The following is a 19,648-nucleotide window of genomic DNA, read 5'->3' as shown; positions in this document are numbered from 1 at the left end:
TCCTAGAACTCTATAATGAATCAAAAGAGTGAATATAAACATAGTTTCTTTTAGTATATTTATTCAAGGCCTAGAGCTAGGCCTCCTAAGGGTAGAGTAGGCGTAGCCTAGCCTACCCTACTGTAGGTCTCAGGTAGTAGCAGGGTATCAGAGGCCTAGGCTGGACAGGCCTAATACTGGTAGAAAGAGGAGATAACTCAACTGCAAATCCTTTTCCACGCATTGTCACATATTTTCTTTGCTTCCTTTTCACAGACCTAAACTAGGGTAGCCTACTGTTCCACAGAGTTTGCATGAAACGGACTCGTCGGTCATCGCTCGCACATCTGTACATTGTTTTGACAATGGTCGTGACTTTATTGTTGACCTTTGACATAAATTGAATCTAAGCCTTGCGATTGGTCCATTGGCCGCGAATTCGCTCGCGAATCCGAAAAAGTTGGTATTGGATCAACTCTTGTGAATTCGCAGGCGAAGCCTCTGCAACAACCGCTCGCACCGCATCGAAGTTAGAATATTTGGCGTTCGCGTGTTCGACTACAAATTTGTTTGCATGTTCACATTGGAAACGCCATTCGCGTCTTCGATTCAGCCGCGCGCGCCACATTTTGACGCGAAATTCGCTTGATTGCGTTCAGAGAAGAACCTGCCTTTAGCTTTGAAGGGCCCCCACATGTAAAGCAATGCTTGTGGTGAGATACCCTTTTCCACATATTTTGAAAAAAGTAATATGTAAAAAGTATGTTAATATTGTGACATTTGTGGAATAAAGAATTGAATTGAACAATATGATGTTGGCCCTGAAACTCAAACAAGGAAGATGCTACAAAGAACACTACACTGAAATCTAATACAGTACAAAACTAATGTATCAGATTACAGATTATATTTAGAAGAAATGGTCTGCTTATTATTAAGCATACTCACAAGACTGGTCTTGTACAAAGGATCATCTCTCAAATCTGAAAACTCGTCACTGGTCATTTGATGTATAGCTTGATCCTGGCTATTCATATCAAACAGAGGCTGCAACATGAAAACACATTTCATTCCATCTATTGCATCATACAAGGTATTTATAACAACATGGACTAATGCATAGGCACACACAAACAACACACAAAAAGAAATTAATTATTAACAATGTTGGTGCATGAATGAATGGATGGTTTATTGTTTTGAATTAAAATTTGCTGGATTGTACATTTACGATTGAACATCTTACAAAAGACAAGTCTGTTGCTGCAAGGGCAACTCCTTATGGTGTGTTGGTTGAATGGTTCTTATAAGGTTTGATACGTTAAATGGTCTTGTGTATTCACCCAGCCACATTCTCTAATATTTGGTGGTGAACTTGAATAATTCTAGATATGCTAGATAATGGAGATATCTGGTTGTAATGCAAATGCAAAATAACATCGTTTCACATGTTGGTTATTCAACACAACATTAAGCAGCCTTACCTCATAGCCTGCAATCTGTATCTGCACCGTGGCAATACTTGGGGGGTTTGGAATACTGGACGTATTTACAAATGATATGAAGAGAAGCGGGAACCAGATGATGAGCACAAGTGCAGACAGCATGACGCCACCAGCACCATATTTTACTAAAGAGCTCTTTGCCACGCCCCTAGCAGCTGGATATTTCTAGAAAAGACACAGATATAAGATAAGAAACACAACAGATATTTACATAAAAAACTTTCTTTAAAAAGCTTTGATTAAATGGTAGCAAATATACAAACCTTTTCCATTTTTCTCCAGCATTTTGTGATGAAGCAATCAGCAAAGATGTCTTCGCATTCAACCCAGTGTGTGAGAGACAGTGTCGTTGGTGTGAACATCCAGTCCATCACGATCCTAATCTCCATCAAGAAAGGAATCAACTGCCAACTGTAAACAAAAACAGACACTTCAAATAACAATAATAATGGTAAACTTATATAGTGCAATATGATGGGACCTCCATGTGCCGGTCATTGGATTAAACACCCATGGAACATCAACTCAGCTCCCCGAGGAATAGTCAATAAGGTTGCAGCAGCTAATCAGCACAATTGGCATTTTAACCCTACCAGGTACCCATCTTCCTGGGTGGAGAAGCAATGTAGATAATGTGCCTTGCTTAAGGACACAAGCAAAATGCACAGCAAGGAATTGAAACACCTACTTTGCATAATAATATGAAATCGTTTGTATTCCATTAAAAATTTAAAAAAAATACAAATAACGATACAAATAACAACAGCAATAACAATACCAATAATAAGCAATACTAATAATAGCAAGCTCGGTGGTTAAGAAGTGGTTGAGACATTAGGCTAGCTATTTGGGAATCAACCAATCAAGACTTTTTTTCGCAAGCATTTGGGATCGTACTGAGCATTCAGTACGATAACACGTCAGGTAGGGCAAACATATTGTTTGAATATCAATAAAAATATCAGTAATAACATTAAAATAATAAATAATAATGATAAACTTACCCATAGAATAGGAAAAGACTAACATAATTGTAACTCTTAGTTAAGAAGTTGCCTAATATTCTTGTAGGGTAACCACAGCGAATCTGGTATGCAGACAACCCAAAGTATAAACACTTAAAGAAGTAGAAGATCTGAGCTGGAGTATTGTCAACAAATTGCCTGTGAAAAAATATATGGTTAAATGTAAATGTATGAAACACAAAAAAGATAAAAGAAAGACTGGTGCTAGTAATTTCAGAATGTACAATATCACCAGCTCAACAGCTTTCTAAGAGCAAAATATTAACAAAGATGATGACGACAATGGTGACACAGTGCAGAATGCAAGGGCCACTATGCTGTAGAACAAATTAAGCTGGAACACAGGCTAGGCTGGGCTGGGCTAGCCAGGCTAGGCTAGGCTAGGCTTGGCTAGGTTAGGCTAGGCTAGGCTTGGCTGGGCTGGGGCTGAAGAGTTATTTCACCATGAAAAAAAGAATTAGTTTGCTACTAACTTGTTTGACATCCAAGGTAGAAGAAAGAACAACCAGCCGTGGATCGCTATCACTAAAACTATCAAGAAGATGAATTTAGCAGTGACGTTCTTCTTCAAGTAGATGGCACGATCAACTAGAATCAGAATGAATTGGATGAGGAGCAGCAACACAAACGACATCGGTATCTGATTATTCAGTATGTACTCCGTCACGTCAGTCTGAGCTTGCTCTTCCTGAGGGATACAAAAGAAAAACCATTGAAGATTCAAAGATAATAATAATAAAATAACAAATAGATATGCTTGTGAATATTATTATTCACCCAGGATATATATAATATAATACAAAAAAAAAATCTTTTCAACTGGAAAACAGTTGGCCTTAAGATGCGTCCTGGATTGGATGCGAAATATCGTCATGAAATAAGCAAGTAAGTTTGAAAAGATTGATTCTTTTATATTATATAATAATAAATAGAATAATAATAGAATATATCACAGACAATCACTGAATAATTACATAGCACATTTTACTAGTCAAAACAGAGATATACAAAAGAAACCTACCCCGAATGCATACGAACAGAATGTTGTGATGAGGAAGTTGATGAAATCGCAACCAAACATTGTCACATAAACGTCTGTCACATAACTGTAGGTCGGGTCTATTAACCTCTGGTAGAAATGCCGGAACGGATCAAATATACTGATGGGCAATAAGTAACAGAAGTTTCTATGAAATTATGTACAACGACCAAGCACAGTGTGTAGGTAAAAGCAAGTTTAAATTAGATAAAAAGAATCAGTAGACTGAGGGGAAAAAAAGTTATTGCCACCACAGGACCAAGATCTGGAAAGGGCATGATGATAACATACCACACCTATATAAGGGCATGTTGATGTCATATTACACCCAGACAGAGCCTAAAAAATTTAAATAAAAGTGAAAAATCTGCTTTAAATACTTCAGTAGATTACAGTATATGCTATGAATATATTAGGCGCCCTTCCAAAAGAGGAAAGAGCCGTACACATAAAAAAAACATAGTTTATGCAATGAAAAGCATACCTACTTGGTGTCGCTTTACTATAAGTACTCAACATGTCCCAGAGAAAGTGGTGCATTAACTATCATCTATATAGCTATACTAACCTTGTCTCTTTCTTTTCTTCTGATTCATCTGATTTCACTGATCCTGTATCATCTACATCATCTGAACCTTTTTCTATAATATTAATAATAAAATATATTTAAATTATAATACAAATGGGGATCTTATTATTAAAACCCAATAAAAAAACATTAATATACACATTTGATATAGTAAATGACATTGACCAGTTACACTTAGTTATTTTATAAAAAAAACCATTAATCTTCTTCTTGGATTGAGGGTCAAATTCATATATTTCAAAACTTCAGCCCCAAGTTACTGGGGCTGTGAAATGGACCACTACACCGGGATAACTCCCTACTTGTCTCGAGAGAGTATTAAGTTCTTTACAGTGCACATTGTGTACACTGGGCCTATGGTTTAAAGTCCTTATCCGAGAACCATAGGCCGCTCGAACCAATGCCGATATTGGGGATATAGGTTGCAGCGCCCTGCCTTAACTGCTAGGCCATTTTACAGGCCATTTAAACAACCTAACAAGCTCTAACATCTATTCTATTCAGTAGTGAAATTTTGTTTGTTTACATTGTGATTAGGTGCACCCTCTAAAGTCTGCCTACCTTTAACAGAGAGATGGCCACCATCTTTTACATCTTCTTCCTCTTTTTGCTCTTCTAGTGACTCGTTTAACTCAACATCATGGAAATCCGGCAGTACCCTACTTTCCTGCCATAAACCATGTCTCTGCAAACAAAATAAATTACAACTTAATAGCAACTGTCATTACCGCGCCATTGTCTTTGTCGTTGTCTTTCCTGCCACCGTTGCCGTCTGACCTACAACTTAAATAAGGAGCTTTTAATTTGCGCGATGACGCAATGCTAGAACGCATTCACTTATGGTGACCATCAAATGTTCTCTGCATAACACAGATTTGGTCAACTTGCAGCCTAGAATCCAAGCGACGAGGAGAACTTAATGTTCTCAGTGGAAAGCTCCCTAGTGTCTCTTCAGAAAGACGGTGCATTGAAGCAACCTGAATTTCAGCGAAGCAACTGACTCATAGACCCAACCTAACCTCAATAATTTGTAGAGTATCATTGTAATTTAAAAGTCTATACTCTTAACTGATAACTACACATACTGTAACAAAATGATATTTAAAATTTGATTTACATCTACTTTAGTTTGGCAACAAATTCTTTTATCTGTTGTTTCATCGTTATACTTTTAAGTACTGTTATATACTTTTAAGCACTGTTTGCAGAATAAGTGTGTACTAACTCGTAGAATAGATCGATGCAAGAAGACAGCAAGCAGTACAATGAGATCAAAGACGGCATATTGATCTTCCTTCTCAATGCCGATCAATCGAGGCCACCACAATGGGTTCTCCTCCTTAGTAACGTCATCGTACCAGGGGTAGAACTGGAACTGGAAAATGTACTTCAAAATAACGACAATCTGAAAAACATGCCACAATTAAGATATAATTTATTATTTCAATCAATTCAACATAACTAACTTTTTGCATGATGATAACTAATCTGATACAGGAACGTAGTAAATTCTAAGTTGGGAGGGGGCAGCAACCTGGGGCATTAACTTTTTTTTTTGGGTAAAAAAGAAAAAAATTGAGTTAAAGCGTGCAATTTTGAGTCATGCAGTGGTGCCAGGGTCACAAACATTTGTACCGCTGGCACAACCATGGTGAGGCTGAGGTGATCTGGACTTTCTACCTGTAAGTCCCTCCTCTGGGCCCCATTTATTTCAAATTCTTGGATCTGCTATTACAGGACATTAAATAAATTTTACAATACAAGCTTGTGTTTGATACTTGCTCTAGTCAGTCCCCTCTCATTATTATTATTAATATTATTAAAAAGCATTTATATAGCACCTTTACAAAAAAAGATCAAAGCGCTGTACATCAAAGCCCATTATTACAAAGAAAAAAATAAGTACAATATTTTAAATTAATTAATAAAAATGGCAAGTACAAATCTCAAAACTTACCTCTGTGTAAGTGATCACTGTTATCCAGAACCTCTTGGTTGGCCGTGGGACAGTCAACATTGCCCACAAAAAGACCAGGATTGGTAGCGGCAGTGACAGAATGCTGGCTGACACAAGATGATTGAGAATGATGACAAAATAGCAAATTAGCTCCGAGTGTGCTATACCCCAGTAGACCACAGAATTCAGCAGTCGAATTGGCCTAGGCATGCTGTTCTCAAACTTATCACTAGAACCAGTGTCAACACTGTCCTCAAAATCACCACTGAAAAGTAAATAAAAATGCTGTTTTATTTACAGAAACAATTACAAGAAAAGTAAGAGAGAATGAAGTAGACAGTAAATATTCAAAAATACTCTATTAGTTTTGCTAGTAGTAACAAAGCTTCATAGCCTAAAAAACCAACACAAACACTTATTATCCAAAGAATGAAAATAGTAATTATAATATTAAACAAAACTGAATATAATAAATTCAAGATAGACAATAATTAAACAGTAATAGTTATAAAAATAGTGATAATAAAAAGATAACAATAACAAGAAAGGTAATAATAATATTGATGTTAGAAAGATACAAATTATAAAAGTTAAACATTTTTGTAATTAGTAAGATCAGTAGTACAAGTGCAATGAATATGGTATGCTGGTCCAAATGGAAATAACCAGATGTTAATGAACTAGTTTAGACCACTAATTAAAATAATAGTGAATATATTTTACATCTCAAAACTAAAGTCTAACATGTGTACCATCTAATGAAAGAATATCCACTAAAACCAGGATGATAATGCTACTATTAAAGACCACTAATTAATTAATGATAGTGAATATATTTTACATCTCAAAACTAAAGTCTAACATGTGTACCATCTAATGAAAAAATATCCACTAAAACCAGGATGATAATGCTACTATTAAAGTCAGCTAAATTTGTGGTGTGCGGAACCATGGAGATCCTCTGGTCCCTGGTGCAATTGCTACTGGAGGATTCTTTTGGAAGAAATAGTGAGCTTTTGATCCTGCATTATGGTATATATGTACAAATTCAAGAATGCAGTAAATCCTTTGAAAATAGCAGAGATTATCTTCTGCTGTGTAGTTCAATGTCAGAAAGACCGCCACTGTTAAAAATGTTTGGACTTTCGTGGGATTTTCATGGTGTGTTTCACACCAAAGAAAACCAACTAAGTACACATAAAATTTAGATTAAACTTGTTTAAACATTCTGAAAATTGGTGATAAAGCCAGTGTCACTTCCACATATATCAGAGTTTTTCCCCTTTTCACAATTAAATATGAGTACACCCATCACTTACAAGATAGAAATATATGATGCTTTATAAATTACAGTAATACCCAAATTACACAAGACCAAATAACACAGGAACAGATGATAAATATTACCTCCCAAGATACTGTAGTCCTACCCAAATCATGTCGTCTTCACATCCGTGAACTTAAACACTTGAGAAATGCTCCTTACATTAGATATATGCAGACAGGGAATGACACAGTGAAAGACAAGCTAAATGCCAAGTGAACAGATCCATGTTAAATATCTCTTAGCTGGCTATTTTATTCCTTCATGGATATTAACCTGGACGTTCGTTAATGTTACAAGTATGCACTTTCACATGGATATGATGCAGACGAGGAGACTTGCTGAAATATTCTCTAAAATGTGTCCCTAACCATTTTGTCTCATGTGAATTTTATAAGGGTACAAGTATTAATATAAAGACCAAAGAGTGTAAATGAATTGGAATAAAGTTAGTTTGTTGCTTATCTAGCTACATGATTATGATTGCTCAACAGAAAGAGAGGGATTGTGTGGATTAATCCTAGGGTGTAGTGGAGGTTGTGCTGATTACTCCCCAGGGGGTAGAGGAGGTTGTGCATGGTGCACTGATGCTCAATAATTTATTCTACTTTTGTTTTCTACTAGATAGGTTTTTAGTGCCCAATTTGTTAATATTCAAAGCTCTAGTCAATTCACATCAAACAATTTAGCTATCAAAACCAGAACAGAAAACACAACAGCCTTAGAAGGCACTTGGCATCAAGGTCACTTACAGATACATCAGAAGACCATCAGGAGCAGGTTCAAAACTTGGGAGGCAAAATCAAATTATGATATAAAACATGGAATGACATGCATGCAACTATACAAATCTCATTTCTAATGAAATAATGAAAATGTATTTACAATTATGTTCTACGTTCAAATTCGATGAAATTCTGTTCCAATGAAATAGTTCTAAAATAATCCCATTTTTAAATGAAATGCATGAGTTTCAGACATAAAATACTGTAATTACTACATCATTAAAATGTGTTAATATTTTATTAATAAATAAATATTAAACATAAAAATACAAATATGGCTTGAATTGATCTATGATATACTATTTTTGTAAATGAATGATATGCAAAGGTCAGATCTACAATACACATATCTTCCCTCCCCTTCAAGAGATAAACCATCTCTCAGAGGTAAGTTAGTTATTTAAAAAAAAAAATATTATAATGCTAAACAAATATCTAAATAATTCATATTGCTTACAAAATAATTTGTACCAACTAACCTTTTGGTTCCAGGAGAAGCAACATCCACAGTTGTCACGGTAACATCCTCACTGATTGTAACACTATAACAAAGATCATGGATGACTTTAAAGAACTTTATACAAAAACATCTGGCTGTCTCTTATGTTTTAATTTTGCAATTACAAAAACACAATACTTAACAATTCTTATCCAATAGTTTTTTTAAATTTTGGCTGACTCTTTTTTTTTACTTTCATAATCAATCTTGCATACTTCTAAACCATTCTAGCAAGCAATGAGTGTTTGTGCATGCCTAGCTCTGGCCAAGATACATGTTTGTGCATGTGTCATTTTGTGTGGGGGAGGGTGTGAATGTTGTCTCTGTGTGTGTTCTCTTGCATGCTCAGGAGGGGATGTGTGTGTTGGCTAAGATTTTATTGCATGGTTGTAAAGACTGTGATCTTGTGAGGTAAACAGTTTAGTTCTCAGGTTTCTAATGCTTCATATTTATTAAAATTGTGAGGCGGAAACTAATATTTATTTTTAGATATTTCATTAAGATTGCAGGCTTGATAAAAATTAAAAACAAGCTTCAAAGCAGGAAAAGCAAAAGTATTTGTATTTTATTTGAAAACCTCATTGGTAAATGGCAGATTGTGCAAAACAAGTTTAAGTCGTTGGTTGTACAGTATTATATTCTGGTTAAATCTTATGTGCTGCTGTATATGGTTAGTATCATACAGAATGAATAGAAGTGCTATATAATTTACTATTTAAAGACCTATGTGCAGGTATGATAACACCTTAACAATCACTACCAAATGAACCATAGCCTTGTGAAATATTTCATGCTACAGAGGGCGCCCTCCTCATATTTTAAGGCAATGATAACTGCATTGGCATGCTCATTGTGCAAACAAGGATGAATTAAAAAAAAAAGATAGGAAAACATAAAAAGGACAACTGAAAAGAAAAAGGGAAATTAGTACGGAAAAGCTTGTCAAACAGGTGCTTACATATACACATTCATTTTCACAAAGGAAGGTGAAAATAAAATATTTTAACTTTAGAAGGATGCAAAATCAAATAAGGTGCAAAAAATAAAATAGTCGGAGGGAGTCTCAAACAAAATAAAATCACAAGCTATGAGGAAACTTAGAATCAGGAGCAGATCCAGAGGGTTGTGAGCATATTTTCAGACAAGATATATACTACTGGTGGAAAAGTAAGCAGACTACATGCAGTGACCAACATCCATCACAATTTTTGTTTAAAAATTAATTTTGCTTGTAACTTACAAGTTTTGGAAACAACAAGTGGAACAGGAAACATTGAAAATGAAATAAAAATGCAAAATGGTCAGAAGGAGTTTTCAATAGGTAACAAATACATGCCATAGTGGAACTACTAATCCTCAAGTGTATACAATTCTTTATACATTCATACATTTCTTAGAAAATACATAAAAAAAAACCAGTAAAAAACAGTTTTATCAGGATATAACCAGGCCAACCATAATTTTCAAAAGAGTACAAAACATATGATTAGGGGTGAAGATGGTTGAAAGTCTGGGTATTTGTACTATTTTATGAAAAAGATAAAATGATGATTTCAAAATAACACAAACCAACATTATACTGTGTGCTCTTTTAGAGGAAGGGGTGGGGGGGGAGTCACAGAAAAAAGTATGTTTTGTACACTAGTAGATATGATAAAAATTATCGACAACTTCTAAGTGGCAATCTATAATTTTACTGTTTTCCTGTCTCTTATACACATCTAGATGTGTATAAGAGACAGATGTGTGTGTTGGCTAAGATTTTATTGCATGGTTGTAAAGACTGTGATCTTGTGAGGTAAACAGTTTAGTTCTCAGGTTGCTAATGCTTCATATTTATTAAAATTGTGAGGCGGAAACTAATATTTATTTTTAGATATTTCATTAAGATCGCAGGCTTGATAAAAATTAAAAACAAACTTCAAAGCAGGAAAAGCAAAAGTATTTGTATTTTATTTGAAAACCTCATTGGTAAATGGCAGATTGTGCAAAACAAGGTTAAGTCGTTGGTTGTACAGTATTATATTCTGGTTAAATCTGATGTGCTGCTGTATATGGTTAGTATCATACAGAATGAATAGAGGTGCTATATAATTTACTATTTAAAGACCTATGTGCAGGTATGATAACACCTTAACAATCACTACCAAATGAACCATAGCCTTGTGAAATATTTCATGCTACAGAGGGCGCCCTCCTCATATTTAAAGGCAATGATCCCTGCATTGGCATGCTCATTGTGCAAACAAGGATAAATTTTAAAAAAAGATAGGAAAACATAAAAAGGACAACTGAAAAGAAAAAGGGAAATTAGTACAGAAAAGCTTGTCGAACAGGTGCTTACATATACACATTCATTTTCACAAAGGAAGGTGAAAATAAAATATTTTAACTTTAGAAGGATGCAAAATCAAATAAGGTGCAAAAAATAAAATAGGGGGAGAGAGTTTCAAACAAAATAAAATCACAAGCTATGAGGAGCAGAGGGTTGTGAGCATATTTTCAGACAAGATATATACTACTGGTGGAAAAGTAAGCAGACTACATACAGTGACCAACATCCATCACAATTTTTGTTTAAAAATTAATTTTGCTTGTAACTTACAAGTTTTGGAAACAACAAGTGGAACAGGAAACATTGAAAATGAAAGAAAAATGCAAAATGGTCAGAAGGAGTTTTCAATAGGTAACAAATACATGCCATAGTGGAACTACTAATCCTCAAGTGTATACAATTCTTTATACATTCATACATTTCTTAGAAAATACATAAAAAAAAACCAGTAAAAAACAGTTTTATCAGGATATAACCAGGCCAACCATAATTTTCAAAAGAGTACAAAACATATGATTAGGGGTGAAGATGGTTGAAAGTCTGGGTATTTGTACTATTTTATGAAAAAGATAAAATGATGATTTCAAAATAACACAAACCAACATTTTACTGTGTACTCTTTTAGAGGAAGGGGTGGGGGGGGAGTCACAGAAAAAAGTATGTTTTGTACACTAGTAGATATGATAAAAATTATCGACAACTTCTAAGTGGCAATCTATAATTTTACTGTTTTGTATGATATTATTTCATGTTGATATGGTAAATATTTTAGAAAACAAATACTACTAGGATCAACTAGTATAACATAAAAGGCAGCAGATTTGAAGATCTTACCGAGGTTCGGATCTAACAGCTGGCTCCTCCTCCTCCTCCTCCTCCTCTTCTAACACACCATCCCCATCTGTCTCCGTAGCATTCTTCAACTTGGCCCTCTGTTTAAACACACGTAATTGATTGTTGTTATTAAGTTTCAATATGGTCAATAGTGACATATTTTAGCATAAAGATATTATTCCTATTGTTAGCTGGAAGAGAAAAAATCTTCCTCAACTTGTCTATTAATAATTTATTCATTTCTTTCAATTATTTGTTAATTGCTTTAGTTATTTATTCAAATATTCCTTTAATAATTCCTTTAATCGACTATTCATTTTTCTTTTCTGACATTCATTCACTCTCATGTATGAATTATATAGAGTGTTGACCCAATCTGACCTTTACAGATCTTCGTCGTTTTCCCTCAGCTGACATGCGTTTTAACTCCTTTGCAACATAGCGGTATTCCTCGGAGGACTTATCCAAGCGTGCTATAGCTGAATCTATCAGACGCAGAAATATTCTCCATGCTAACCGCAGGATGTTCAAGAATTTGTCCCAACATCCAAATTCTGAAAAAAAAAGTTTCCTGAAATAAAACAATGTTACTCAGGTCTGAGGGGACTTCTGTAACAGTGAGATACCTCCGTGAGGGCTTTTTTCGAGGACTTTTGTGAGGGTCGACATTAATGCTTCAATTATCAATGTAGTGTACTGTCAAAACTACAATATAGTATTGTCCTTGTGTATGCTGACCCACAAGCTAATTTTGATCCAAAACAGAAAAACTTGACAAAAAAATGCCAAACAGCACATGCCAATACCTAAGCAACAAGTTGCAAAAGCAATGATCAAAACCAGAAGCAGTCTATAAAATCAATAGCTTCATTTCTATTTCGTAAATGAAAGAATAATTCTTTATTGATCCATATTGTAATTTGAAATAGCAATATGAATACAAACATTGTCCTTAACCTGCCTAACTCTCATTATGAGGGTTAACCTGCCTAACTCTCATTATGAGGGTTATTTGAGAAGCACTGGCTAGGTTGGAACTAGAGTCTTAAGCACAGGAAGTAGGAACAATACCAAATGCTCAGCTATGCTTAAATACTGTATTTACAACCAACAATATTTAAACTAAGGCTTACCCTCCTCGTCTTCATCATCCATAAGTTTGTCTAACACATCATCCACAACCTCCACTAACGCTTCATCCACAGTCACTGGAACACCACGGTCAACATCAGTTTCTTCACCTTTAAGGTCATCTGTTACATCAGCTTTGTCAAAAAAAAAAAAAAAAAAATCGTAAGTAGGTTATAGGAAGATACAATAATTCCCACTGGAAACCAGTACTAAATTTTTTAGCCATGCTGTAATAGCAACCACCTTATCATCCACTGAATCTATACTATTCTTTAATATTAATCCAGTGGGGTTAATATTATTGGAAAGCAAAAACAAAATGATGGGCCTACTAATGACAGTCAAATAAACATTTTTGCTTTATCTATTTTAATTCCTTTGTCAAATACATTTTTTAGAGGCAAAAAAGCAACCCCACTTCCTGAAGTCTCATAAACAGACACAGTATCACATTTTTATCAAGTAACTACTTTGTATACTTACCCACTGCTGCTCCGCTTGTACTAGGCTGTACGCCATCTGCTTCATCCTTGCGTTCTTCTCCGATAACCGTAAGACCTAAAAATAAATACATCAACATTATTAACCCTTAATTATTATTTTTTTTTCATATATATTTGGTATCAAACACTCAAAATGTAACAAAAGTTGAAAACTTCTTGAGATGACATATTAAAAAATGCCTACCATACAGAAAACAGACACAAAACAAGCAAAATACAATACAACCCAAAATATAAATAAACTGATTGAAACATTTTGGGGGTTGGGATTGGGAAAATTGGGGTCTACCCAGCCACATACCTTCCACCTTACAGGAATAGCAAGTGCTATGTTAGGCTACCTAAAAATTTACAAAGGCCTACAATTTCCTTTTTATATAAAAAAGGCATCATCTAATACAACACCATGTATATTGCAACCAAAATAAATAATTGTGAATGAAAAAACATACTTTGACCTTCTGGAGAAGTTGGGGACAAGGCTTCATCAGTTTCAAGAGCTGTCTTCGGACTTGTCATGAAAGCCTGGAAAGCCAACTGGAAGTACAAAATCATGTATTAGATATTGTGAAGGAATAATAATAAACGGGCACTTATCTTATATAGCGTCGTCTTGCGACGATCATGGCGCTTAGCATCCACCTACTAAATATTTTCCAAATGTAATGCATTAATTAAGCAATAATTATATCTCATTTGGTATACATTTCATATTGGAACCCACTACACCTTTTCTTGATGCAAGTCTCTAACTGACTGTGGGCTGTCAATCAAGCTACCATAACCAACACTGTTACAAGTCAGTCAGACTATTAACTTACTTGCCATGCTGATTGTTTCCTATCCATATCAGTGATAGATTGTCTTCTTTTTATTTGACTTCTGGGTATTACTTCTTCAGGTTCGCCATATTCATGTACAGATTCTTCCTCGAAATCACTGAAATCATCTTCACTGTCACTGTCCACAAACATGTAGTAGCCTGCATTTCCTCTGATAGCTGTGAACGGAAAAAACAAAATGGAATGATACAACAAAAACATGCATTCATATATTTAAGGAATGATACAACAAAACATACATTCATAATTCCACTCAAAAACAATATCTGTTACTTAACTCTTCTTTAAACAAGAGTACACATTGGATTTAATTTGGTTAATTTGGGACCCGACAATGACTATTGAACATGGAAAATATGAATACAGATCATTTCGGTCATGCTTTCATTTTGGTCGCATCATATTGTTGTGCATATCGGTCGAGATAAACAGCTGCAGTACGGAACGCCGATGTACGCACTAGTGGTTTATTTATGATGTTTGAAAAGTAATGTTCAAGAAGGGTTCTGTATTTTTGTGTGTTTTAGACTTTTATTTATTTTGTCTTTTGTACAATGCTTGATTATACTATACCTAATACCCTTTGTATTTTTTTCAGTATGGTTATTATTTAAGTTTTTTTGCGATCTTTAATGTTTTTAGAAATTTAAATTACAATTAATTTGAATATAATTTTAGCGTATTTTTTAGTACTTGTTTGTGGAAAGGTTTCTATCATGACCATATGGTTAAAAAGGCAATGGCGATTGCTGGGGATAGAATTCACCTGGCCAATCATTTGTTTTCTTTGTTTTTCTTTTTTATATGGCTGTATTCAATTTTAATGGTTTTTTAATGTATATTTTGTCCCAATTCCTATATTTACAATTAATACTATATATATTGTCTCAATTCTTATATTAATTATTGTATATATTGCCTTGATTCTTATATTTATATTTATAATTATTTTCTGTTTATATTGCCTGAATTAACTTTTACTGAAAATATAAGGCTCACATTAAATTTGGTGTTCGGGCCACGACTTGCTACCGCTTTTTTTATTGATGGTTTTCTATGAATAAATAATGTGAAATAAATAAAACATGTATGTATTTATAAATTATAATTAAAACTATATATTACTATATTTCCATTTACTTGTGTATTTTATAAACATCAGAATATGTATAAAAATGGAAATAAAATAAACAAGAAAATACAAACCTAGTGTCTACCTCAAGAGTACCATGGGAATCCATTTGTGGGAATGTTTCTTTTCACAAATTATACTTAGTTATGCAACTACAGAAATAGACCTAGCAAGTGGGTCATTTTGTCGGGCTTATGAATATAAAAGAATCCTGAACGGAATGAATAATTGAATTAATGAATGATTAAAATAACAATTTTTATAATGATAATGGTATTTTTATTTCTCTCTTAATGAATATTTTTTTTGTCCAGTGCATTTTTGCCATATACAGGTAAGTATGAATGATAGTAATCATAATAATAATAATGATACAATAATAATGATCACATTTGGATGTTTCCCTTTTTTAACTTATTTCATTGCAAGCCATATTTTTTTCTCTATATATTTTTTCTTTGTGCAATATCAAATAAATAATTGAATAAAGGATTTGAATAACAATTTTTATAACGATAATAATTTTGTGTGTTTATTTTTTCTCTTTATGAATGTTTTTTATATTGTCCTGTGCATTTTAAGTATTTGTATTTTTTATGTGAATGTTGTTTTTTGCTTGTTAATCTAATATAATTTAGTTCTTATTACTACAATGTTATATTTGGCAATTATTTTTTACCTTTGTATTGTTTCTATTTGAATGTTTGAATAATATATACCATGAGAATGTATGAAATGACAAATTAACCTATTGACTATACTTATTTTATAAATCTCCATTTAATTTAAGCATTAATAAACATGCGATTAATATATATCCCAACAAGCAATAAAAAAAAAAAAACGTGTCTCAAACCAAGTCGACTTGTTAACATTTGACTTGTAACTGTAAAAAAGAAAAATAACACCAAGTCATATCTGGAATTAATTAATTTTTAAGGACCACAATGGAAATAAGTTTGACTATTGAGTTACTTTATTGTGTTTTTTATCCTTGAAATTTTTATACTATAAATGAATTTTGAATAAAATGAAATGAAAAGAAAGTGATACTGCAATATTCGGCCAACGCGATTCTATAAAAAACACAACACGACGACGGTCCTTTCAGACTGCCACTGGCAATCAGCAGACGGTGTTGTGTCGTCTCGCGCTCACAGGGAGTGGAGTTGGATTTGTCATATGACACAGTGAGCGCCTGGCTTCACAAAAGGGGTTCACTTGCAAATCCTTTCAAATTTGAGACCTGTGTGAACGGACTGTTCTGCTAAGCCCAGGTCCTTGGATAATGTTGTTAATGTCTTCACAAAAGGAGTTCACTGGCAGCATGATATTCCATCACAAAAAAAACAAAAAGTCTAATCAGAGGGCCTATGTCAGGAGTGGACATAAACTAAGGGCCTATGTCAGGAGTGGACATAAACAAAGGGCATATGTCAGAAGTGGACATAAACATAGGGCATATGTCAGGAGTGGACATAAACATATATGGCCTATGTCAGGAGTGGACATAAACATATATGGCCTATGTCAGGAGTGGACATAAACATATATGGCCTATGTGAGGAGTGGGCATAAACATACAGTATATGGCCTATGTGAGGAGCGGGCATAAACATAGGGCCTATGTAGTGGGATACACTTGGGTTTGTGGGCCATGCCTACATTCTTTTCGACATCCCAATTGGTCAGCTGTAAAGTTTGACTAATACTCCTGAGGCAGATTGCTATAAGCGGTTTTTAGACAGTCTTAAGGCTTAGCCGGCTTTAATTGTCATGTCACTACTGGTCTATGATTATTAGACCATTGCTACCGCGACCTAACCAGTTAGCCGTCTTTTAAAGCCTACTCGGAGGAGGCTTAAAACATTTTCATCATGGCATTACATCGGCGGCCTAGATCGTCAAAGATCTATGTTTATTTACGTTCATTTTGATAAATATGCATATTTTGAGCAAGCGTAACAGCACTCTCAATTTTATGTTACCACCGAGTACTTGTCTGCGTTTCAATACTCAAAGCGGCCTAAGCGAAGACTGTTTTATAGCAATGGTCTTCAGCAGAGTGACTTTAGTAAGACCGTTTAAGAGAGGAGTTACGACTACCAGTTATGACCGTTTTATAGCAACGCCCCAGAAAATGTCCAACACACTAATTCATTCTTAGTACCTTCTCCATGATCCAAAGGCTCCTGGTATTCTTTTTGCAGCAGAAGTTTCTTCTGTTTAGTTCGTATTTTCTCTGTCCTGTGTAAATAAGAGTTTGTTGTGTTCATGCATAACCTTGAAAATGTTACAAAAATTATGACCAGTTTTATTTAAAAGTGACATCATTCAAGCCAAAAAAAAAAAAAAAAAGGTAATCTAAAATTTCTCTGTTTAACCTACCTCTGAAGTACAAACAAGAGTCAGTATACAAACGCCATATCCCATCTACATGGTAACGTAATTACACACCACACTCATGCATTTGTTTCCAAAAACTGTTTAAAAGACTTACTTTGATTTAATTTTATCCAATATTTGTGCCTCTACTTTCTTATTATTGCGGACTTTGGCTGCAAGGATATCATTGATCAGCTCTGCTCCCCTATAACAAACAAAATATAATTAATTTTTTGAATTCTTTTATATTTTATTATATGTAGGTGAGATGAGTGGCTAAGCGCCAAGGCAGGGGTGCGGCTAAGCACAGTACAGCCCCAGACTTAAAATCGTCGCTGGTTTGAGCTGTTCGTTACCCAGGTTTGGTTGGTAGAACTAATTCTTCTCGGACAAAGACTTAAAGTGGAAATCCAGTGAACACATCTGGCTCGTGTGCACTTTAAAGAACCCACTGCATTTTTTGGAAGAGCATTGGGTTACCCCAATGCTATGGTTCATTTCAGCCCCTGTTGTGGAATAATGTAAACTTGTAGCTACTATAAGTGCTTCTTTATGATGGCTAGTAGTCACAAACCACGCCCATACGCAATTCAGCACAATGGCGCTACGAGTATGGTTTATTCTATTACCTTTACCGTATTATTAAGATGTGTATACATATTTAAATATAAATAAAATATTAACTTCTAAATCTCTTTTCTTATTTATTTCAAGTAATTATTTGATTTATTGATGTATGTATTTTTGTTAATTATTTTTTTCTTTACTTGGATGCCAGCTTTTTCTCCTCCTGAAGGTCAATGACAATGTACTGGAAATAGTAACTTGTGAAGATTCTTTTCTGGATGATGAGGAAACAGAAACAGACAACATCCCAGCTAAGTCCACTCTCATCAGTCGGCAATTCACAGGTACACAAGTCTGTAGAGAGAACATTGAAAACATAACTTTAATTGGCTTGTCCTTTAGCTGGGGAGTTGAGCAGTTGGCCCTGTGGACAATATATGGAATAGCTATAGCAATCAGGCACTAGCATTCCAAACCACCACATGAGATGACAAGAAAACAAAGAGAATGTACACTAGGTGTGAGTGAAGTCCTTGTATACAAAAAGTGACCAGCAAAAGACTTGAACACAGATCATTCAATTGGAAGTGTAATGCCTTACTAGTGTGCCACGTGTTTAAATTCTAACTAATTACAACTAATATATTGGTCACTTCCAAACAAGTAGTGGTCACAAATATTGGTGTTAAATAATCATTCTTTTAAGCAGACAACACAAATGAGGTCTTACCTGTAGGTGTTTCATAACCCTTTTGCAAGCAGACGACGCCGAGGAGTTGGATCAGGGCACACAGACAGTTGCCGTCTTCTAGCACTCGGTTGAGGTAAGCACAGGTTAGAATCTGCAGGCCCACTTTCATGATGACAACGCATAGGTTGTACAAAATAACAAGATTCCATCTTTGAGGGCAGTATAAAAAAAACATGTTCATGGTTTAAAAAAAATTCAAATCAAAGGTGAGGTAGGTAGTGCATGAAAGAATACCTGGATGAACGCTAACCTATTTTCAAATTCAACACCAACTACTAAGCACAAGCTTGGTGGTCTAGTTCTTATAGCATCAGGCTAGGTCTCTAGAGGTCATGGGTTTGATTCCCAGATATTAGAGCATTTAACTGCTAAACACAACAAGGACGTCAAACACAAATTTTTTACCCTGAAAGTATTTGGGAACGTACTGAGTATTTAGTACTCAGTGTGTATGTATATGTATATG

The 19,648-nt window shown here is 34.6% G+C and overlaps 1 protein-coding gene across 14 annotated transcripts in view; it reads right to left on the bottom strand.

Moving 5' to 3' along the window:
- LOC117121671 (piezo-type mechanosensitive ion channel component 2-like) overlaps window positions 1-19,648 on the bottom strand; it is a 61,895-nt gene that overhangs the window by 5,359 nt on the left and 36,888 nt on the right. For 11 of the 14 annotated variants that reach the window (XM_033266944.1, XM_033266932.1, XM_033266930.1 and 8 more), the window contains 22 exons: window positions 19,162-19,331; window positions 18,632-18,785; window positions 17,980-18,069; window positions 17,650-17,726; window positions 14,327-14,505; window positions 13,958-14,042; window positions 13,486-13,560; window positions 13,005-13,136; window positions 12,253-12,425; window positions 11,872-11,969; window positions 8,683-8,745; window positions 8,171-8,206; window positions 6,095-6,359; window positions 5,363-5,542; window positions 4,699-4,822; window positions 4,117-4,189; window positions 3,531-3,669; window positions 2,983-3,197; window positions 2,489-2,647; window positions 1,748-1,895; window positions 1,464-1,649; window positions 928-1,026 (listed from right to left, as the gene is read on the bottom strand). In XM_033266944.1, the coding sequence (XP_033122835.1) occupies window positions 928-1,026; window positions 1,464-1,649; window positions 1,748-1,895; window positions 2,489-2,647; window positions 2,983-3,197; window positions 3,531-3,669; window positions 4,117-4,189; window positions 4,699-4,822; window positions 5,363-5,542; window positions 6,095-6,359; window positions 8,171-8,206; window positions 8,683-8,745; window positions 11,872-11,969; window positions 12,253-12,425; window positions 13,005-13,136; window positions 13,486-13,560; window positions 13,958-14,042; window positions 14,327-14,505; window positions 17,650-17,726; window positions 17,980-18,069; window positions 18,632-18,785; window positions 19,162-19,331 (2,920 nt within the window). The remainder of the gene's footprint in view (window positions 1-927; window positions 1,027-1,463; window positions 1,650-1,747; window positions 1,896-2,488; window positions 2,648-2,982; window positions 3,198-3,530; window positions 3,670-4,116; window positions 4,190-4,698; window positions 4,823-5,362; window positions 5,543-6,094; window positions 6,360-8,170; window positions 8,207-8,682; window positions 8,746-11,871; window positions 11,970-12,252; window positions 12,426-13,004; window positions 13,137-13,485; window positions 13,561-13,957; window positions 14,043-14,326; window positions 14,506-17,649; window positions 17,727-17,979; window positions 18,070-18,631; window positions 18,786-19,161; window positions 19,332-19,648) is intronic. The other 3 variants (XM_033266934.1, XM_033266937.1, XM_033266940.1) reach the window with 3 other exon arrangements.

Source organism: Anneissia japonica, unplaced genomic scaffold, assembly GCF_011630105.1.
Source record: "Anneissia japonica isolate Jap-2015-1 unplaced genomic scaffold, ASM1163010v1 scaffold287709_len1912824_cov184, whole genome shotgun sequence".
NCBI classification, from domain to species: Eukaryota; Metazoa; Echinodermata; class Crinoidea; order Comatulida; family Comatulidae; genus Anneissia; species Anneissia japonica.
The sequence above is the reverse complement of the archived record's forward strand: the minus strand, read 5'-3'. Positions and strand labels throughout refer to the sequence as shown.